The sequence below is a fragment of the Mus pahari genome, chromosome 6 (assembly GCF_900095145.1).
Source record: "Mus pahari chromosome 6, PAHARI_EIJ_v1.1, whole genome shotgun sequence".
NCBI lineage: Eukaryota > Metazoa > Chordata > Mammalia > Rodentia > Muridae > Mus > Mus pahari.
In genome coordinates, this window is record NC_034595.1 from 3,740,976 (window position 1) to 3,760,781 (window position 19,806).

The window sequence follows — 19,806 nt, forward strand, 5'->3', positions numbered from 1 at the left end:
ACTCTCAGAGATAGGAAGCGTTTCCATGTTGTTTGTTTTCATTTTCATAGCCTGAATTAGTAAATAAATTTGTGAATATTTTTGTGAATATTTGTGAATTTTTTATATTGGTGATATAAATTTCTTCTACAGCTCGTTTATTATGATACTTTTTCTACATTGGTAGTCTTTTCTAAAAATTCCTGGCACTTCTTTTATCTCAATGTTGATTTATATCTTTTTACATTTTTTAAGTTGCAGTTGAAAATCTGGATGAGTATAATAGGGTAATAAATTTTTGTATTTAATGGTCTTTGAAATTAAAATCTCTAATTAAAATTGTTATCATATTAGGAAAATGTGCATATAAAATATATCATTAGAAGCTGAAAGGCAAGCAAAAGTCTGGAAAAATAATTATGATACATATATTTAATGACAAGTGTCCAGAATATACAAAAAGAAATTGTACTCTGAAAACAATACAATGAAAAAGCATATCACACCGAAGTTGCAAGTTTTAAATAGACATTTCACAAAAGGCATTGTACTTTGTTGATGCTAACAGGAGATCACATTAGAATCATAAAAAAATGATGAGTGAATTTTAAGATATTTGAAGAAAGTAAAATCAAACAAAATAAGACCTGACTACTAGTCCAGTGTGTAAAATGTATATGTATGTTCCTTTCCTAATGAAGATAATATTAGTCAGTCCTAAATTACAAAGTTGAATAATAAAATACTAGGTATGTTATGGATATTATTTCACAGTATATAATGTCCATTTACATTTTTTAGAGTTGTCTGAGACTTAAAATTTTATTTTTTCCATACGTTTTTATTGGCTATTTTATTTATTTACATTTCAAATGTTATCCCCCTTCCTGGTTTCTCTTCTGCAAACCCCTTATCCCATGTCCCCTCCCCACTGCTTCTATGAGGGTGCTCCCCCACCTACCCACCCATTTTCACATCACCACCCTAGCTAGTATTCCCCCATTCTGGAGTATTGAGCCTCCACAGGACCAAGGGCCTCCCCTCCCACTGATGCCAGATAAGACAGTCCTCTGCTACATATGCAGCTGGAACCATGGGTCCCTCCATGTGTACTCTTTGGTTGGTGGTTTAGTCCCTGGGAGCTCTGGGGGGTCTAGTTGGTTGATGTGGTTATTCTTCCTATGGGGTTGCAAACCCCTTCAACTCCTTCAGTCCTTCCCCTAACTCCTCCTTGGGATCCCAGTGCTCAGTCTGATGGTTGGCTGAGTATCCGCATATGTATTGCTCAGGATCTGGCAGAGCCTCTCAGGAGACAGCTATACCAGGCTCCTCTCAGCAAGTACTTCTTGGCATCAGCAATAGTGTCTGGGTTTGGTGTCTGCAGATGGGAAGGATTCCCAGGTGGGTCAGTTTATGAATGGCCTTTCCTTCTGTCTCTGTTCCACTCTTTGTCCCTATATTTTCTTTTGACAGAAGGAATTCTGTATTAATATTTTTGAGGTAGGTAGGTGACCCCATCTCTCAACCCGGGGCCATGCCTAACCACTGGATATGGTCTCTACAGGTTTATATCCCCTTTGTTGGGTATTTCAACTAATGTCGTTCCTGTTGGGTCCTAAGAACCTCTTGTGTCCCTGGTATCTGGGACTTTCTAGTGACTACCCTAAGTTCCCCATCTCCCACTGCTACATATTTCTGTTCAAATTCCTGACCCTCTGTACGTCTCCTCTGTCTGTCCCACACGTGATCCTGCCCTCCTTTTTTCCTCCTTCTCCTCTTTCCCTCCAAGGGGGAAAAGGTCCCTCCCTTCCTCTACCTCCCATGATTATTTTGTTCCCTCTTCTAAGTAGGACTGAAGCATCCACACTTTGGTCTTCCTCATTCTTAGGCTTCATATAACCTGTAAGTTGTATAGTGGGTGTGATAAATACAGATTACAAATGATATAAATTATATTTGATCTGAGAATAATTAACACTTGAGAATGCGCATCTTAAACTGAAGAAAATCTAATTTAAAGCTTTACTTTGTAAACATGTCAGGTATGGGAATCCTTAATGAAGAGAAATTAGCTAAATAAAGACATCAGCAGGTGCTGTTGGCTATTCAAGTAGCCCTGCAGTTCCCATGTAACTCTTCATATCAAAATCCCTAATAATCTTAGTCATAATGACATAGAAAGAGTAAGTGAAAAGCAACGCGCAGCTAGTAAGAGCATCTGTGACCTTCCTGCAGCACTGTCTGGGACAGACATGTCTTGGAAAGTCTTTTTCATCTAGTAGGTCTCAAAGAGTCTAGAACCTCAGCTTCATTCCTTATATTAAGAAAAATCCAAATTAATTTACCCCCTATTAGAGGAATATTTTCAGCTGGGAGCAGGACAGAGAGGACCTAATAAAATACTGGGGAGTAATTTGCTATAGTCTAGCCCCTCCATTCTTGTAGGTATGGAGAATGGATTATTGCTTTAATGTTTCATACTGGGGTCATGCTCACAGGTCAGGGGGCACACAGAAAGATAAGTCAGTGATGTATTAACCCAAAGTAATTGTTTGCTGTGTGGTCACAAGCAAGGGCAAATAATTACGATTCAGGAAGGAACAGGGAAGATTAGTGTCCGTAGATGATCTTGGCCCCAAACGGGGAGAGGAAAGGGCAGAGGCGTTAAACAAGCAGAGCGAACAAGGTTGTAAAGCAGAATTAGGCACAGGTAAGGGGGTTCCTGCTGGGATGACAAGAAGAAATATTTTATACCAGAAACTGTGTTGTGACATACAGCAGTCTACTGAGTTAAGACATAGTAGAGTGCCAGAGTAATAATCTTGTTTGCTATTGCTGTGTGCATGAGACATTCCTTACCTGGTCAGCCCTCTAGGATTATTATTAGCTGGTATAGACTTGATCCTAGCTCAGCTGTGTTGTAGATTAATGCCTTGGTTGTCCTCAGTCTGCACACACAGTTCTTAACACCTTGCTATCTCTTTCCGTTTCAGCCTGGACAGTTTCTGACAGTGCAGTCTCACCACATGGTTTGAGAAATGGCTGTAGAAAACAACACTCAACGCAGTTACTCCATAATCCCATGTTTTATATTTGTTGAGGTAAGTGTATTTTTAAAGTTATGAGCATGTTGTAATAGCAAATGTCATGCTGACAATGTGTATTCTTTTGTGAAATTACTTAACCTTATGATCAGGCCAAACATTGATATCACAAAGAAAATAATTAAAAAATAATGTTTATTAAATAAGAAACCATAAATAATAAGGTTTTGAAACTGTGTCTTTAGGACAAAGTGCATTTATATTCTGTTTCTTTTATTTTCAATGATCCTATGAATATATTAGCTATGAAAGTCAATGCAGCATTTTAATTAAATTCTTTTTTAAAAATCAATGTCCTTTTCCAAAAATCCAATAAGGCAGGCAGTTGACCAATGTTATTAGTTCATGTACTTTTGCCTCTGTTGCCCGTGGATGGAAAAAATAGAATTGGCCACTTCTATGCATTTTTCTCTGTAATGCTAGAAAGCTTATGTGATGGGATGTTACTTCCATCATGCATCTCTCCCTGCATCTGTTCTGCTAGTTTCCAGCACCTTCCCCATAGCCCTTTCCTCTATGGAGTATTTGCTATGGAGGAGACAAAGATGAGGACATTTGGGAAAATTGGGAGTTCTATGTCCAAAAGTCTATTCCCCAAGTTATCTGAGATTGAAATGTTGGTTGTCAACTATATCACTGTTAGTTCTTATCAAGGTAGGTCACTTAAGGGATTATTATACCATTAATAAAGACTTTAATATGAACTGTAAAGAGCTGAAAAGTGCCTGAGCATTCAGTCTGGATAGCTCTGTAAATAATCACACCATCCCAAAGGTAGCTAGAGCATCTTTTACATTGTATATCTTTTGGGTTGGCTGGGGATTATGTATGTTGATCTATTTATTATCTGTGAAAAGAGTCACTCAGGCTAAACTACTACATATCATAACAAATACAGACTTTCAGTAACTGTGCTGACTTTTTCCTTTAGTGTTGTTGCTATTGTTGTTGTGGACACCGAATCGCCCTTTTCACTCCAGACTGTCTTGGCCTCACAGCAATCCTTCTGCTTTAGTCTTATGAGCACTGGGATTATGGGCTAGTATGACCTCACCTACCTAGAAACTGTTTTATACTCAGCCGATGAATCATAGTGACTTTTTGAGTTTAAAGTTATTCTGATCTGTGTGTTTTACCTGGTGGGCATTTAGGGGCAGGATAGTATTACCTGGCAGTTTATTCTCTGTTTGACATTTGGGAAGCAGCTTGCTTGCATTACAGAATCTGGTGGACGAGTAGAGAAGGTCAAAGCTTATATAGAAATAATTAAGCTAAAATTCTAGAAGTTTAAACAAGTAACTCATCTCTGTAACATGCACATATTGCCTTTAACTTGCTACATAATGTAATGGACAACACCAGTCACGTACTAGCAATGCAGTGTATGGATTATGGGTTCTACTTCTTGTTGAAATTGTAATGGATGAAAGGAGTACTTTTTCTTGGTGCCTATGCAGGAAATGTAAGGAGAATATCATTTCCTTTTTAATTGTTCTCTTTTTGTTATAAAAAATAAAATTTATAGTATTTTATGAGGATGCTGGGGAATAAGTCACCTATCATCACCTTCATTCTTTCAACACACTTTTATTTTAGATTTACCCCCAAAACCCAACAGGAACAAGTCTTAAAGCAAGGGATAATTTATTATTGGAAACTGTACTTTTTGAAGGTTTTTAGCTCTAATTTGAGAGTGATGAGTTTGGCTGGTGACGCAGAAGCTAGAGATTAATTAACTCTTCTGTGGCTCACCTTGATGCTGTCATCAATATGATTTAGAAACCTGGGAGAAAGAGAAATGATTTTTTCTTTTTCTTGCTTTGTTGTCATTCCGTATAGGAGTTCAGATGTATCATTAATGTCTCTGCAGAATAAGTAGGATGGGTGGGGGATGGAATTTAGTTGAGAAGTAGAAAAAAGGGAATGTCAAGGTGTCTCCAATGGTTCTCACTGTTGCATTAACAAACATTGGATCCTTGGCCTGTATTTCCTCTAGGCACTGCACCAAGAGTATCAGAAAATGTAGCCAAAGTCACTAGGTTAAAATGTCAATCGCATCAGTGGCTATTGTTTTTTAATTAGGAAAGATATTAAACACAAGAAAACAACCCCCCAAACCAACTACCAAGAATAAGGCTATCAATTTGAGAATGGGGATAAGGATAGCCTTTTCTTCCATGATTATTATTGTTAAGCACATACACACATACTCATGGACAAATATATAAATACAACCTGATGGGTCTGTTTATGTTGTTTGTGTATAGATGGTTTCAGTCTGACTGCATTGTTCTGAGAAAGCAATTAAAGGGTTCATTCTGGAGATAGAATAAGTCTCCTCTATAGGTAGACTGTCTTTCAAGGCGAAAAGAACAATTCCTCTGATAAGGGCTGAGGGTAGCCTTTGTCTATATGTATAAAAATAAATATTTAGAAGGCAGTTTGGTACCACGTCAATTAAACTAACAACAGTAATCAGTGCTCTCTGTTCAGCCATGGGATTCTTAGTGGGTTTATAGTGAATACTTTCTTGTGGAGTGAGCCTCAAACTCGATTGGAGGCCAGCTGGTTCCTCTCCTAACCATCATGCCCCTGTGGCATTGGTGAGGACGCCTTGCCTGACAGGTTGGTATCATCCTTAGCTGGGTAAGCCCATTAATGCCTTTTCTCCAATGGCAGCCTGTATAGCTCCTTCTGATGCTACGAATGTTAGCCAGCAGGGAGGAAGCTTTCAGCTCCTGTAGATTGATTTCCATAAACCTTGCATGCAGGGCATGTTGTATCTTTAGCAGAATGATCTTACTATTACTGGTGAATAGCCAAGACAATTGACAAGAGTGTTGTTTTGTGGGCCTCCCTGATGAACGACTACTGAGGAGGGATCCAACATCCTCCTCAGGAGTCCAGAGATCTATGGTTTCACCTTCTTGCACATTTTTATTTATTTGAAAACTTCAGTAGATTTTTTAAAAATGTATTTTATTCACTTTACATCCCAATATCACCCCCCCTCTCCTCCACGTACCCCCTCATGCAAATCCTCTCCCCATTCCTCCTCATTTGAGAAGGGAGAGCCTCCTCTGGGTATCACACACACACACACACACACACACACACACACACACACACACACACACACACACACAGCTCCCCCATTCTGAGTACATCAAATCACTGCAGGACTAGGAATATCCTCTCCCACTGACCGTAGACAAGGCAGCCCAGTTAGGAGAATGGGATATACAAGAAGGCAGGCAACAGATTCAGGGACAGCCCTGTACTTGCTCTTTGGTTGGTGGTTCTGTCTCTGGGAGCATCTAGCACGTTTCTTTATACCTATATGTTTTAATTACAAGGAGGTAGGTTTCCTTTGGCTATTTCATACACCCTTCATTTCAGTTAACCCTCTTTCCACTTACATCTCCCTTCCCAACTTAGACATTCCTTTTGCAATGTTCTCTTTCCTTTCGTATAATGCCTACTCTCCTGTCTGCTTCTATTAAGGCATACTCCATCCCAGTGGACCCTTCTGGTTTCCTGGCTTCTATAGGTACTGCAAGCTAAGCACCCAGATCTAAAGAATGAAGCAAGGGTTCTGATCTGAGAGACATGTGGTGTTTATCTTTCTATGCCCGGGTTACTTCAACCTATTTTTTTCTAGTTCCATCTATTTTCCTGCAAAATCCATATTTCTGTCTTTTTTTATATCTTGAGAAAACTCCATTGTTTGTATGTAATACATTTTAATTATCCACTCATCAGCTGATGGAAATCTAGACTATTTCTATTTTCTAAGTGTTGTTCAGTGATAAGCACGGAGGCTATATAGACCTTTTGGTAAATAATCAAGAGAGGTATAATTTGGACATACAGTAGTTCTAGCTTTTGAGGAAGCTCCACACTGACTTCCATACTGCCGATACAGTGATCCTTCCACACACAGTGAACAAGAGTTCCCTTTTTCCCACATCCATGCCAGCATCTGTTGTCACTTGATACATACTATTCTGACTGGGATGAGATGGGAACTCAAAATAGTTTTAATCTTTAGTTTATCCTTTAGCAGGTTTTTCAGAAGTCATAACTCATAAATACTAGTTTGAAGTTGACTTTGTATTGTGATAACTGAGGAATGGTGGCCTTACTTGGCATGAAGTTTCCATGGGTAGAAAAGTCAGCACTATTCTGCTCCCTTTTATTCCCTGATAGTATTGATGCTGCTGCAAACTTCTCCAGCATTAACTCTTCCCAACATGTGATGCATTCTTTCTTTTCAGTTGACTGTCATATTTCCCCCCTTTCCTAGATGTGCTTCAGTTCCTAAGTGCTAATTTATTTTGCATTTTCAATACAGATGACATGTAGATAGTTCGTCCTGATTAAAATGTTCCCTTGTGGAGGGAGGAGGAGGACTCCTAAGACTCAAAAAAAAAAAAAAACCCAAAAAATTACAAGTGTTAGGAAGTTCTTGAAACTTAACAAGGTTCAAAAGGTTCTTCAAGATTAGAAAGCCAGTAAAACAATTTCTGGGGAGGAGACTGTCCTGATAGCTGCCATAGATCTTGTGGAGAGCTTCAAGGATACAGGTTTTGTGAGTCCTTGCCAGCACCTGAGTAGGCATTTTTAGTGATTCAGCTGCCTATGCTTGAAAGTAACCCCCAAAAAGTCACTGGCTCACTACATTAGAATAGAGTAGAATCATTTCCTTCATCTGCCATTGATATCCTCTCTGGGTAAATAGATGTCTGTTCATGCCCTCCCCAAGCAAAAGACACACAACAGTGAACATTCAAACAATATTCCATTTTCTTTTCACTGTAACAACTTTCTGTTGTGTTTTATACCTTTCTACTTCTTTCTATACTTTTTCTGTTTATTCATCTCATTTCTATTTAATTTCTTAAAATTCTGTGCATTTTTTGTTCTAGTCTTCCTACTTTATAGTGTTAGTTCGTTGCTTTTGCCTTTCTTGTGTATCTTTCATTATACCACATGCATTTTACATACTCTCAGAATAAGGTGATTAGTCATCTTTGTTGTGGATAGATTCTTTTTTTTTTTTTTTTTTTTTGGTTTTTCAAGACAGGGCTTCTCTGTGTAGCCCTGGCTGTCCTGGAACTCACTTTGTAGACCAGGCTGNCCTCNAACTCAGAAATNCGCCTGCCTCTGCCTCCCGTGCACCACTACGCCCGGCTACGGATAGATTCTTTTAGGATTCATGTGGGTATTAGCTTTGGGGAGTAACGCTTTGGGGGGATTTTGAATGACTATTACCTTACACTTTGGTTTTATTATTGGAGCCCCAACTCCCATGGCCCCAGAGTCAGAGCATTTTCTCCCTGTGCTCTTCCCTTGCTAACAGTGCCCTTCTTTCTCAGGAGTGAAGAGCAACTTTTCAGAAATACTGGCTTTTACACAAGAGTTGTCCTTCCAAAACATGCCCTCCTGTCCTATAGTGTGGACACTAAGGCCCAAACCTCAGTACTGAGATTGATCTGTAACCCTTTCTCTGCACTCATCTAGGCTCACTGGGGCTGCATCTATGCACTACCATCCAGAGTTTCTAGTACCTTTTCTGTTTCAGTTTAACCTGTGAATTCAACAGAAAGAGAGAGAAAGAGGGAAGGGAGGGAGAGAAGAAGGAAGGGAAGGAGGAAGGAAGGGAAAGAGGAGGAAAGAGGAGAGGAGAGAGGGAGAGAATGAGAGAAAGTTAATTGTATGTATTTTGTACAGATTTTTTCCATTACCTTTTTTCCATCAATTTATTAATTCAAGAAAATATTAATGTCTACAGTTTCCCTGAGGCACTATGTGATGGCCTTTTCTGAATGTTTTTCATGTAACTAAGCTTCTTCTGTAACTTGAATTTTATAAAACTCCTTGTAAGGCAGGATTTCGTAGCCTTGCTGAAATGAATGTGTGATACAGGGCAAGAAAGAGAGACACCTGTTGCCCACTGTTGAACTCTCACATGCATTTTCTTGGCTACTCTATATGAACATAGACTGGGTATGTTTGTTTTATTCCTGGAAGTTGGTGAGGAGAATAGACGAGAATCAATACCCATAATTCAAATTTCCTGGTGAAGCAGGAACTTGCTTTTTTCTAATTTGGAAGAGGTGGCAATGAGCTGTCTGGTGATGTGCTGAGCTGCACAAATGGTCTCGTGGCCATGATGGGTCAGGAGCAGCATTACCCTGGGCAGTTCTGGAATTGTACAAAAATGAGAGGGGACAGTGCTTATAGATTCCAAGATCACATGTAGGAAATAATGACCAGACCAAAGGGAAAGGCAGAGCATAGGGAGGAAAGCAGACAGGTTAAGATGCCTGGAATGTTTGGCAGACAGAATGAATCCTTTGTTCTCTCCCAGTGCCCACAGGTTTTATCTCTGACACTGAAATCTTAACATGTGGATAATGATCTGAGGGTCTAGAATGTAAAGGTTTTAGCACAATCAGAGAAAAGTCCATGTGGTATTTGAGAACAATAGACTTTAGCTTTTCACCGATCTAATTGCAGTAGAATAAACAAAATGTAGCGAATGCTGTCCTGGACAGAGGCTAGAGAAGTCAGATGGAGTAGGAGAAAAATTCATTTTAACCGGAGGCATGACTCTCTCTCAGCTTTGTTTCTGTGTCTTGCAGTCAGTAATATCTTGGGGGATCAAGACACAGGACTGAGAGCTAACAGTTAGAGGAAAATTAAAATTGCATCAAGGGCTCAGGAGTCTTTCTGTGTCTTTTTATACACACCCTCCTTTCTGCATCCTGCTGTCTCTATCTTTCCTTTTCTTTACCTGTTATTTCAGCAACACATTTCATGCTTGAGAATCTATAGAGAGAGCATTTCCCTAAGGAAAGACCCTCAAATTGGTGTCTCAGGAGTCTGAACAAAAATAATGTGTGTTGTTTGTGGTATCCCATTCTCCCTTGAAAAAATAGACACTTTTTTCCAAAATGCTTAATAGTAACTATCTGTTTTGGAAAAAATTCTCCACATACAAATAGATTTCTCTAAGGACAATTTTATTGTATCCTCTGTAAAATCGTGACTAAACTGCAGTATCAAATCTCTTTCAAATGTACTTGTGCTAAGACCAACTCTATGTGGAGCTATGCTTCCTCAGAAGATGAGACTGGGGGCTAGAAACCTTTCCATAATGTATGCAGCGGAGGCTTGACATGTATGCATGAGCTAGGGTTATTTTTCTCATTTTGGTGGTTGACTTTTATTGCCTGTGTTTGACAATTCATTCCTCTCAGATTGAACCTATCAGATGATGATGATAAATCACATCCTGGAGATAAATAAATAATACAATGTTTGCCAAGAACTTGATTTTGATTTCCTTAGGGTGGAAGGAAAGTAACCGTGCATCACTCTTTGGACATTGAGTGCCATCAGTGTGTCCATTGCCTTAAGTGTCTCTGATTTGGAAAGCAGGGTGCCTCTGTACCTGCATTTCTAACCTGAGCTTGCAGCTTTTTAGATTAAGTCATTTTAACTATTTGTATATAAGGCTCACATTTTGACTCTTTCAGATTTGTATACCTAATTCATATTGAAAGCTTTGTCTCCAGTTTTTAAATAAATAAATAATAGTGAAATAAATAAATAAAATAATAAACTGGTTTATGCTTATAGGAAAATATCAGAATCTTATTGTCTTCTAAAACGTAATGAAAAACATATAAGTTGTTATAAAGCTTTCTGGACTCAAGTCCTGGCTCTATTGTTTGTTGCCGATATAAACTTGAGTTTGTCCTTTAAGATTTCAATTACTTTGTTAAATAGAAAGAAATAGAAATGCATCATGGGAGCTTTTGAAAAATTAATGAGGTGAAGCACCTGAGCATTCTTGCTGAGTAACACATGCTTGACAGGAATAATTTTAAAGTAACAGTTTTGACACAAAGATGAAAGTAAGCCAATTATACACTTGTGCCTGTGTGCATGTGTGCACACATACACACACATACCCCAAAAACTGACAGAAGAGACAGCCTCTGGGTAGTTTAATCCCCTTATATGTGAACTTTGGGGGCTTACATGATTTTTAAGAAGAAAGTTTACTAGGTAACAGAAGAATAAATTTATATGGCTTTTAAATTAAAGTGGCAAATATTAATGGTAAAATTTTTGCCTATACTTTTCTGGGCAAACATCACTTAATGGTGTTTTCAGTGCAATTAAAATATTCAGTTGTCCATGTTGGTAAATATCAAGGTCCTCAGACTAGTTTTAAAGGCAGAACTCCATCCTTGGTTTTTGATTTTCTGAGTGAGTGAATGAGACTCCTTTAGAATGGGTCCAGGTCCCAGTTAAAACAAGATCTCACAAAGTAAGAGAAGTGAGGACTAGCAAGATGATCTTGTCCTGAATGCCAAAGGACCAGGAGCTGAGGAAACCAACTGGGAGGGAGTTTGATCAGTTCAGTTCATCAAAGATGTGGGCTTGGAAATCTGTTTCCTACATCCCCATGCTGCCTTCTCTGATCACCACAATGGTTAGTTCTCCTTCCTGCAACTCTTGGGAGAAGTGCGTGCTTCTAGGAAGTACAACAAACAAACAAGGAAACAAACAAACAGCCCTCAACCTCAGACGTAAGAAAGAGGAGACTGGGAGAGGGATGAGCAGAGTAAGAGTATCTGTGCTCTCATGACCATGGTAATGAAATGAATGAATAATAATGAAATCTCTTCCTTTCAGAGATCTCAGCCCCTTCCCATCCACAGATACTGATATTCTACCATGTTTGAAAATCTGATACTCCTTAAAACTGTATGCTTAGAACATCAGCAGAACAATATTTATGATCCTATGTAAAAGAAATTTGTCTTCATATTTTAACTTCCAAATGAAAAATCTGAAGAACAAAGAAGCAATTGACTGGCCCAAGGCAACACAGCTGACAATATTAAAGATGGGAGCTTTACAATATAAATTAGAGTATCCTTTTCTTTCACTGTGTATATATAGCTATCACTATTACACTGAACTGCTGAACTTTCTCCAGTGGAGAACCAGTTAAATTAGTGGTTCTCAGCCTATGGGCCACGATCCCACACTGGTTACATATCAGATATTCTGTATATCAAATATTTACATTACAATTAATAACAGTTTCAACATTACAGTTATGAGGTAGCAATGTAATAATTTTATGGTTGTGGTCACCACAACATGAGGAACTGTGTTAAAGAGTTTTCAGCATTAGGAAGATTGAGAACCACTGTATTAGAGAGAGGAAGTACTTTTTATGTCTTCAGAGACCAGAATGAAGATACATTGAACTGTGGAAATGTGAACTTCCCTTCCTAGACTCTATCTTCCTTGAAGACCCTAAAGAACATTTTTACATTTTGATCAAGATAGATTTCAACTCCCTAAGCTCTTTGGGAAATTCTTTGACTTGATGGAGACTTACATTGACTAGTGAGACTCAGAAAATACTTTGAGCTCTTGGTATTAGATGACACTTTTTTCTAAAAAGATTTACTTGCTTTTATTTTTATGTGTATGAGTACTTTGCCTGAATGTATGTCTGTATAATGCATGTAGACTTGGTGCCCACAGAAGTAAAAAGAGGGCATCAGTTCCTCTGGAACTGGGATTACAGACTGTTATGAGTTGCCATGTGGGTGCTAAGACCCGAGCCATCTCTCCCAGTTCCAATATAACATTGTTTTTAAAAAATGTATTTTGAATCAATTCAACTAGAATTTTATACAGTAAAAAAAAAAATAACCAGCAAAGTCTTTATCATTTAGCTGTACAGAATTTCAGCATTTTGACATTATTTGACTTGGATTTAATCATCATCATCATCATAGGACTTGCCTGATGCAGCCAAAGCTCCCTTATATTCTTTCTTACAAGATCTCATTTCCCTCTTTGCCCATTCAGAATTCACTACCAAGCTAAGTTTGATGAATACAGTTTTGTAACATGTAAATATTTTGTACATATGTATTAGTATACATTGAACCTTAATATGTCAAAATACTGAAAGCAATTATAGCTGCAGTGTTGAGGCATCTAAAGAATATAGTACACATTAGACAATGTACATAAATTGTCTCCCAAGTTATTGGTTCTTACTGTATGGAACAGATTCTGCCCCTGTAACTCGCTGTACCTACATGCTGGTGGCTTGACTAACATATGGGCTATTTTCTTCTACTGTACTTGTTGATAGGAGTTGTTTGTTCATCTCATCTCATTCTCTTTAGTACCAAATCCTTTGGAGCCTCCATCCCAGAATGGTCCCATGTTTATTTTTATAAAGGGAAACAACCTTGCAGACTCATAAAACAGACCTTTAAAGCTCATATTTGATCAGGAATGTCATTACCACTTGCATTTCATTATGAAGAGCCACAAACATATGGCCATTTCCCATTACATCCAGCATAGAAATGAACAGGGGAAAGAGAGAGTCTTTTTCAGCCTAAGTAGTGTATCACTAAGTATCCTCATGAGCTCTTTTCCCACTAAAAATGAAATCCTGTTTCATTTACATGTCACAGGTTTACTTAGTCAAGTTCCAGTTAATAAGACATTGGAAAATGTTTGCAGAGATTTTATCTGTTAATGATTTATGTGGGAAAACCCACTGTTCCTCAAGCAGAAGCAACTTTCCATGAGGTAGTATATTGGAGATACACCCTTCAGATTCTAAGCATCTCTCAGCTCAGACATAGCTGTGGATGCTCTCATCCAACCATTGGACTGAGCACAGGGTCCCCAATGGAGGAGTTAGAGAAAGGACTGAAGGAGCTGAAGGGGTTTGCAGCCCCATAGGAGGAACAATATAAACCAACCAGTGCCCCCAAAGACCCCAGGAACTAAACCCCACCAACCAAAGAGTACACATGGAGGGATCCATGCATCCAATTGCATATGTAGCAGAAGATGGCCTTTTCAGTCATCAGTGGGAGGAGAGGCCCTTGGTCCTGTGAAGGCTCAATGCCCCAGTGTAGGGGAATGTCAGGACCAGGAAGCAGGAGTGGGTGGGTTGGTGAGCAGGGGGAGGGGGAGGGGATGAGAATTTTCAGAGGGAAACCAGGAAAGAGGGTAACATTTAAAATGTAAATAAAGAAAATATCTAATAAAAATGTGCAAAAAATAAAAAATAAAAATAAAAAGTTAATTTTCATGAATATGTATTATATTTATTATCATAAAAATTAACCTCTCTTTGAGATTACATTCCTATTGACATGTTCCCAATAAAATTCTCTATACAAAGAAACTAGTTATGTTTTCTGCAATTTGAAAATTAATTTTATTTACAAACTTCACAAAGTCTCATATCATTTCTCACAGAAGAACTGATAGAAGCAATGGTGGGGATTGCTCTTTCTAACATGGGATTTTACTTTACAATGTATTCTATATGGCCTTCCCCAATACCAAGCTCTCGGGATGGGGGATGTTACAAATAATTATAATCGTGCTTCCTTTGTTGATTTTCTTTAGGAAAGCATATTTGAGTATTTTAATTTCTTCTCTGATTATAGGTTAATATGTTAAATTGTTCATTATGTAAAATAGGCAATTGTTCTTATTTTCAGTTTTAGAACTGTATTTCCTACACACATGTGTAATTATCATTTTCTTCCCTACTGGCAGTTCTGGCTAGGGTATCCACTGTGGTCCTCAGACTCTGGCGCATATTAAGTACAGCATCAGAAGCATTCCTTTCTACAGTTAACGATAGAAGTATGAGCGTATCATTCTAAACAAGTCGCTGATTCAAATAATTTTTAGATAAGTGAAACTCAGAGAGTAAGTAACTTGTATGTTAACCACACAGCTAAGTGCAAACTAGGTTTACTACCAAATTTGTAACTCCTGATTCCTGCCATAATCATTTGCTACTTACATGTTAGCTGAGTTTCAAAAGCAGAGCTATAAAGAGCATTCCAATTTTCCAAAGGGACAAAGATGACAAACAGGGAAGAGAGGTTAGAAACAGAAGGAAGGATGGGAGAGTCAGGGTGGGGAATATGTTCAGCATATAATATGGACCCACACAAATATTTTTAAATTTTTATTTCAAAATATTTATAGCAAAACCAATGATATAAAGTGCAGAATGGTATTTTTTTTTCTAACCCATAGAAGACCAATGAAATGTATTTTTTTGGATTATTCTGAGGGTTAACAATGCTCAGTCTATAGCCAGTGGAGTGTCAGTAGTCACTGGCTCACAACCAGTCTAACTGAAAGCACATGGTGTGAAGACTGTGCATTTCTCTGCTAAGCACAGCCCAGGAGATATCTGATCACACAGTTCACTTACGCTTACTTCAGTTTGGTCCATGGAAGCATTGCTTACAGGATTCTGTGTAGTCACTCACTGATGTCTGTAAATATGTGACTGACTTTGACCTGGCCAGTAGCTCAAGCGAAAACTGCAATGGCTGATTTATTGACCAAACACCACACACAGAATTTACCTGTATGGATTTGTGCGTAGTCTACAAAAATTAGTCTATTTTGACATAACCGAATGTAAACATAGATAGTTTTGACATATCCCGAAATCAAAAGATGCAGAATGACCAATTAATCTTGTCCAACAAGTTTGGAGGTTGTGTGTGGACCCTTCCCATTGGAAAGCAAATCCGAGCTGTCTGAAACTTTTACCTTTGGATTGTTCATTCAAGCCTGCGTTCTACAAACAGTAACAAATTCTATGGAATAATCCCAAAGGGAAGAAGCACCTCAGTTGTTTCTCTAACATATAGAATGTATAGAATGTATAGAATGCTGTGATTTATCATCATCATATACTTCAAATGTAAGGAAAAGGGAGAGGCTTAACCCAGGGTACGTTAAAAGCAGGTTCTTATTGTAGACAACTGGGAATCACTATGTACTGGAGACTTCTTGAAGGCTGGAAATATGAGTTATCCCAACAGAGTGGCATGGAAACTGGAGTGTTTCCGTAAGGCTCGGTATTATTTCAGCTTTACTCCCAAGACATTGATTCATAGCTACTTTGGTCCTCCCTGTGTGCAGTCTGTGTACTACCTGAGCTCCAGAAAAGCCTCAGGCAGTCATTCTCATAAGGACACAGCCAGTGCCAAATAACTATGGCAGAGAGCTAACCACCTCTCTGGTGCTGTGCAATAAGCTTACTGTACAGAGTTGAAGGAACTTGCCAAGAGCTAGAAGACATGTCAAATGGCCCCGAGACTTCGAATCCCTGATTTTCCCACTTACCTCCTACAGATACATGTTTTAAACAGCATCAACTCTGTCAGTGTTGAATAATGTGGGGGCACTACCACCACTAACGGCTGTGCAGGGATTTTTTTCTTCTTCTAGCACAGTAGAACTGTGTCTTTCATTCCTGCCCTGTGTTACAGAATAAGCAAAGTGCTTTTTCCTTCCTTCATTTTAAACTGCATGTCATTCAGCAGAAATTCTAAGGCAGTGGTTCTCAGCCTATGCATTGCAACCCCTGTGAGGGTCCAATGACTCTTTCTCAGGGGTCATATGAGGCCATCAGAAAACACAGAAATTTGCATTATGATTCATAACAGTAACAAAATTACAGTTATGAAGTAGGAATGAAATAAATTTGTGGTTGGGGGGTCACCACAACATGAGGAACTGTATTAAGGGGCCACACATTTAGAAGGTTGAGAACCACTGTTGTAAGGTAAGAGACCTTTTTTTTCCCCCTTAAAAATGGTACTGGTTTGGAAATCAGGAGGCATGGTTCTCATCATCATTCCTGTATGAAGTTAAGGCCTTGAAGGAATCACTTCAGCCCTTCTAGATTTCATTTGACTCATCTTTAAATTTAAACATCAAAGGGGAAAATTTCATCAAACACAATACCCTACAAAATAAGGCAGTGAAATTTATATTCTATGGCTCAAGTAAAACTTAGAAGAAAAATGCAGACCTGCATGTGTGGGTAATATGCACATCTATTTTTGTAATATGTATGTTCATATGTATCTTTTCTGCAGATATTTCTATTCCAAAAATAAGGGAAATTACAACACTGAAATATATGCTTTTCAAATGGTTTTTTTCTGATGGCGAAACACAATATATTTTCTATGTTAGAATCAGACCATAAAATTGAGAAAGAAGGTTATATGTTTGTTTTGACTTTATGATTGGTATGGATAGTAGTATATAAAAATGAATATAACTTGAAACTTGCTTCAAAAATAACCTTGACTTGATTCCCTTAGTGATGCATTTCTTTTAACTTCCTTTTTGTCTTCAGAGGGGAAGTCGGATTATACTAGAAAAAAATTATTTCTTACCTCCTAGTATTAAGGAAGTTTGCAGTTTGCAAATTTAGCATGTGGGTTTTTTTCCAAATAAATGTCCTTTTTTTTACTTCTTGTTCTGTATTATAGCAGGTCTGTTAGTGACACAACCCCTGTCCTCTCATGGAATTTATACCACACTAGGAATAGAGGAAATTAAATACTTCAAAAATTATGATACCACACTGGATACATGCCAAAGGGAAGGAGAGTTCACATTCCATGACAGCACTACACACACACACACACACACACACACACACACACACACACACTCATCCAGGCTATTGTCCTTCCTCCCTGAGTCCTTTCAGGGGTGCTGTTGCTTGGCTCATGTTCAGGTGAAGATACTATCAACCCTGGATTTGAGTTCCAACCAGGTTGATGATCACACTACAGCTGTAGTTCCCATGCGTTGAGAAAGCAGAGTCACAAGTAGGCCTTTCTGTACGGCCTTGGCAATTGTGTCTACCCATAAATCTTCTTAGTGAACAGCCCCACCCCAAAAAGGTGGAGCTCTGGAGGTATTCAGTGTCTAAGCTTCTTTAGTAAACCAAGGTTTTCTTAAGCATTGAGACTGCAGAAGACTTTTGAGTCAAGTTCATCTTTGAAACATTCTAATGTTTCAAACCTGTGAACAGCTTTATAGAGGAGAATGTTCACTTTAGTCCACTCAAATGCACCAAACATAAAGTGGGCAACTACTACCCAACTTGACCAAGGTCTCTGAAGATTAGGCTATATATATTAGGAAGAGTGTGAAGCGTGTGTGTGTGTGTGTGTGTGTGTGTGTGTGTGTGTGTATGCCTCTGTGTGTGTGTATGTGCTTGTGTCTGTTACTGACAAGTATTTTAACAAGCTCAAAGTTGATTTTGTGATTTTTAGTTTACAACTCTCCATAGTTGTGAATTCTTGTTGCAAGAAAAGTGTAATTCTTAAATTTATGATACCTTATGCATGTTGTACAAGGAGGGTTCCCAATCCAATTTGTGATTTTGTCTCTCTTATTGACTGGCATTGTGTACTATTTCCCCCAGATATGAGTAGGAATGAAAGTGCTCACTGAACAGACTGCTAAATGTCCTCTGGGAAGTTTAGAGACAGGAACAGAGAAGGCCTGTCTGGAATGTTCTAGAACAGTAGCTTTTACTTCTAAGTCTTAAAAATATATTCTATACTAGACTATCCATAAACATATATACTATATCTATATTGTGAAACTAGGTTTATTTTAAAATACTGTAATAAAAAATTAAAATGTCCTGATTATTATATTTTGTGCTTTACTACTTTGGAGGCAAGGGGAGGTAAAACAGCCTGAAGCCCAGGTTGGCCTTAAAGTCACTATGCAGCTAAGGTTGCCTTTGAACTTTCTATTCCCTGTGTCTACCTATAAAGCTGGAATAAGAAGTGAGCTTTGGCAGCGTCCACTTTTCCCCATCAATTTTTAAAGAACAATATCTTTAAAACTATAATATGCATGAGAATTGCAGAATGTATTATAATATGGATAGCAGACTGTCTTCTGCAAAGAAAAGTCAGGGAAAGTAACCGATTAAAAGTCTACATTTTAAATTGCCTGTCTGATGTTAAGTGTAGTTGACAAGTGCGAATGATTTTGAGAAAAAAAAATTTAGAGAAGCTTATATGATAAATGCTTTTGAAAAAATGACCAAAAAGAGAACTTGATACAAATATTAAGTGCTTTAAAGAGTAGGTCACAGATAAGTAGTATTTCGACATCTGTAGGATAAAAGGAAAACACAAGTAACATGAGACATTTATCTGAAAGTCATCGTTATTTGGGAACATGTATGCATTAAAGTATCTACTTTTTTAAAGATTTACTAAGTTCACATCAACAGTCCCCTTTGGACTCGAAAAATGTCAAGTCATGAACAGGCCTGTGACCTTAAAAATGTTTAACCAAGTATTCTGTTAAACCAACATATATTAAATACATATTTATTGAATTTTTTCTGGTGCTGGGCTCTATGCCAGACATGGGTATGATCTCATATTTGAACTCTTCCATCAGTGGTATATGAGTGTCCTCTGTGTGTAAGCCTCTATAAAATATCAACTCAGATAAAAGTGATTTCCTAAAACAAAAATGTGCATGGTTGTACTGGCTAGCTTTGTGTCAGCTTGACACAACTGGAGTTATCACAGAGAAAGGAGCTTCAGTTGGGGAAATGCCTCCACTAGATCNAGCTGCAAGGCATTTTCTCAATTAGTGATCAAGGCGGGAGGTTCCCTTGTGGGTGGTGCCATCTCTGGGCTGGTAGTTTGGTTCTATAAGAGAGCAAGCCAGGGGAAGCAAGCCAGTAAAGAACATCCCTCCATGGCCTCTGCATCAGCTCCTGCTTCCTGCCCTGCTTGAGTTCCAGTCCTGACTTCCTTGGTGATGAACAGAA

General features: G+C 38.3%; 1 protein-coding gene across 1 annotated transcript in view; it reads left to right on the forward strand.

The window, feature by feature from the left end:
* Nucleotides 1–19,806, forward strand: part of Plppr1 (phospholipid phosphatase related 1) — a 260,218-nt gene that overhangs the window by 139,361 nt on the left and 101,051 nt on the right. Inside the window, exon 2 of the mRNA XM_021200013.2 lies at nucleotides 2,973–3,080. Coding sequence (XP_021055672.1) covers nucleotides 3,018–3,080 — 63 coding nt within the window. The 5' untranslated portion in view covers nucleotides 2,973–3,017. The remainder of the gene's footprint in view (nucleotides 1–2,972; nucleotides 3,081–19,806) is intronic.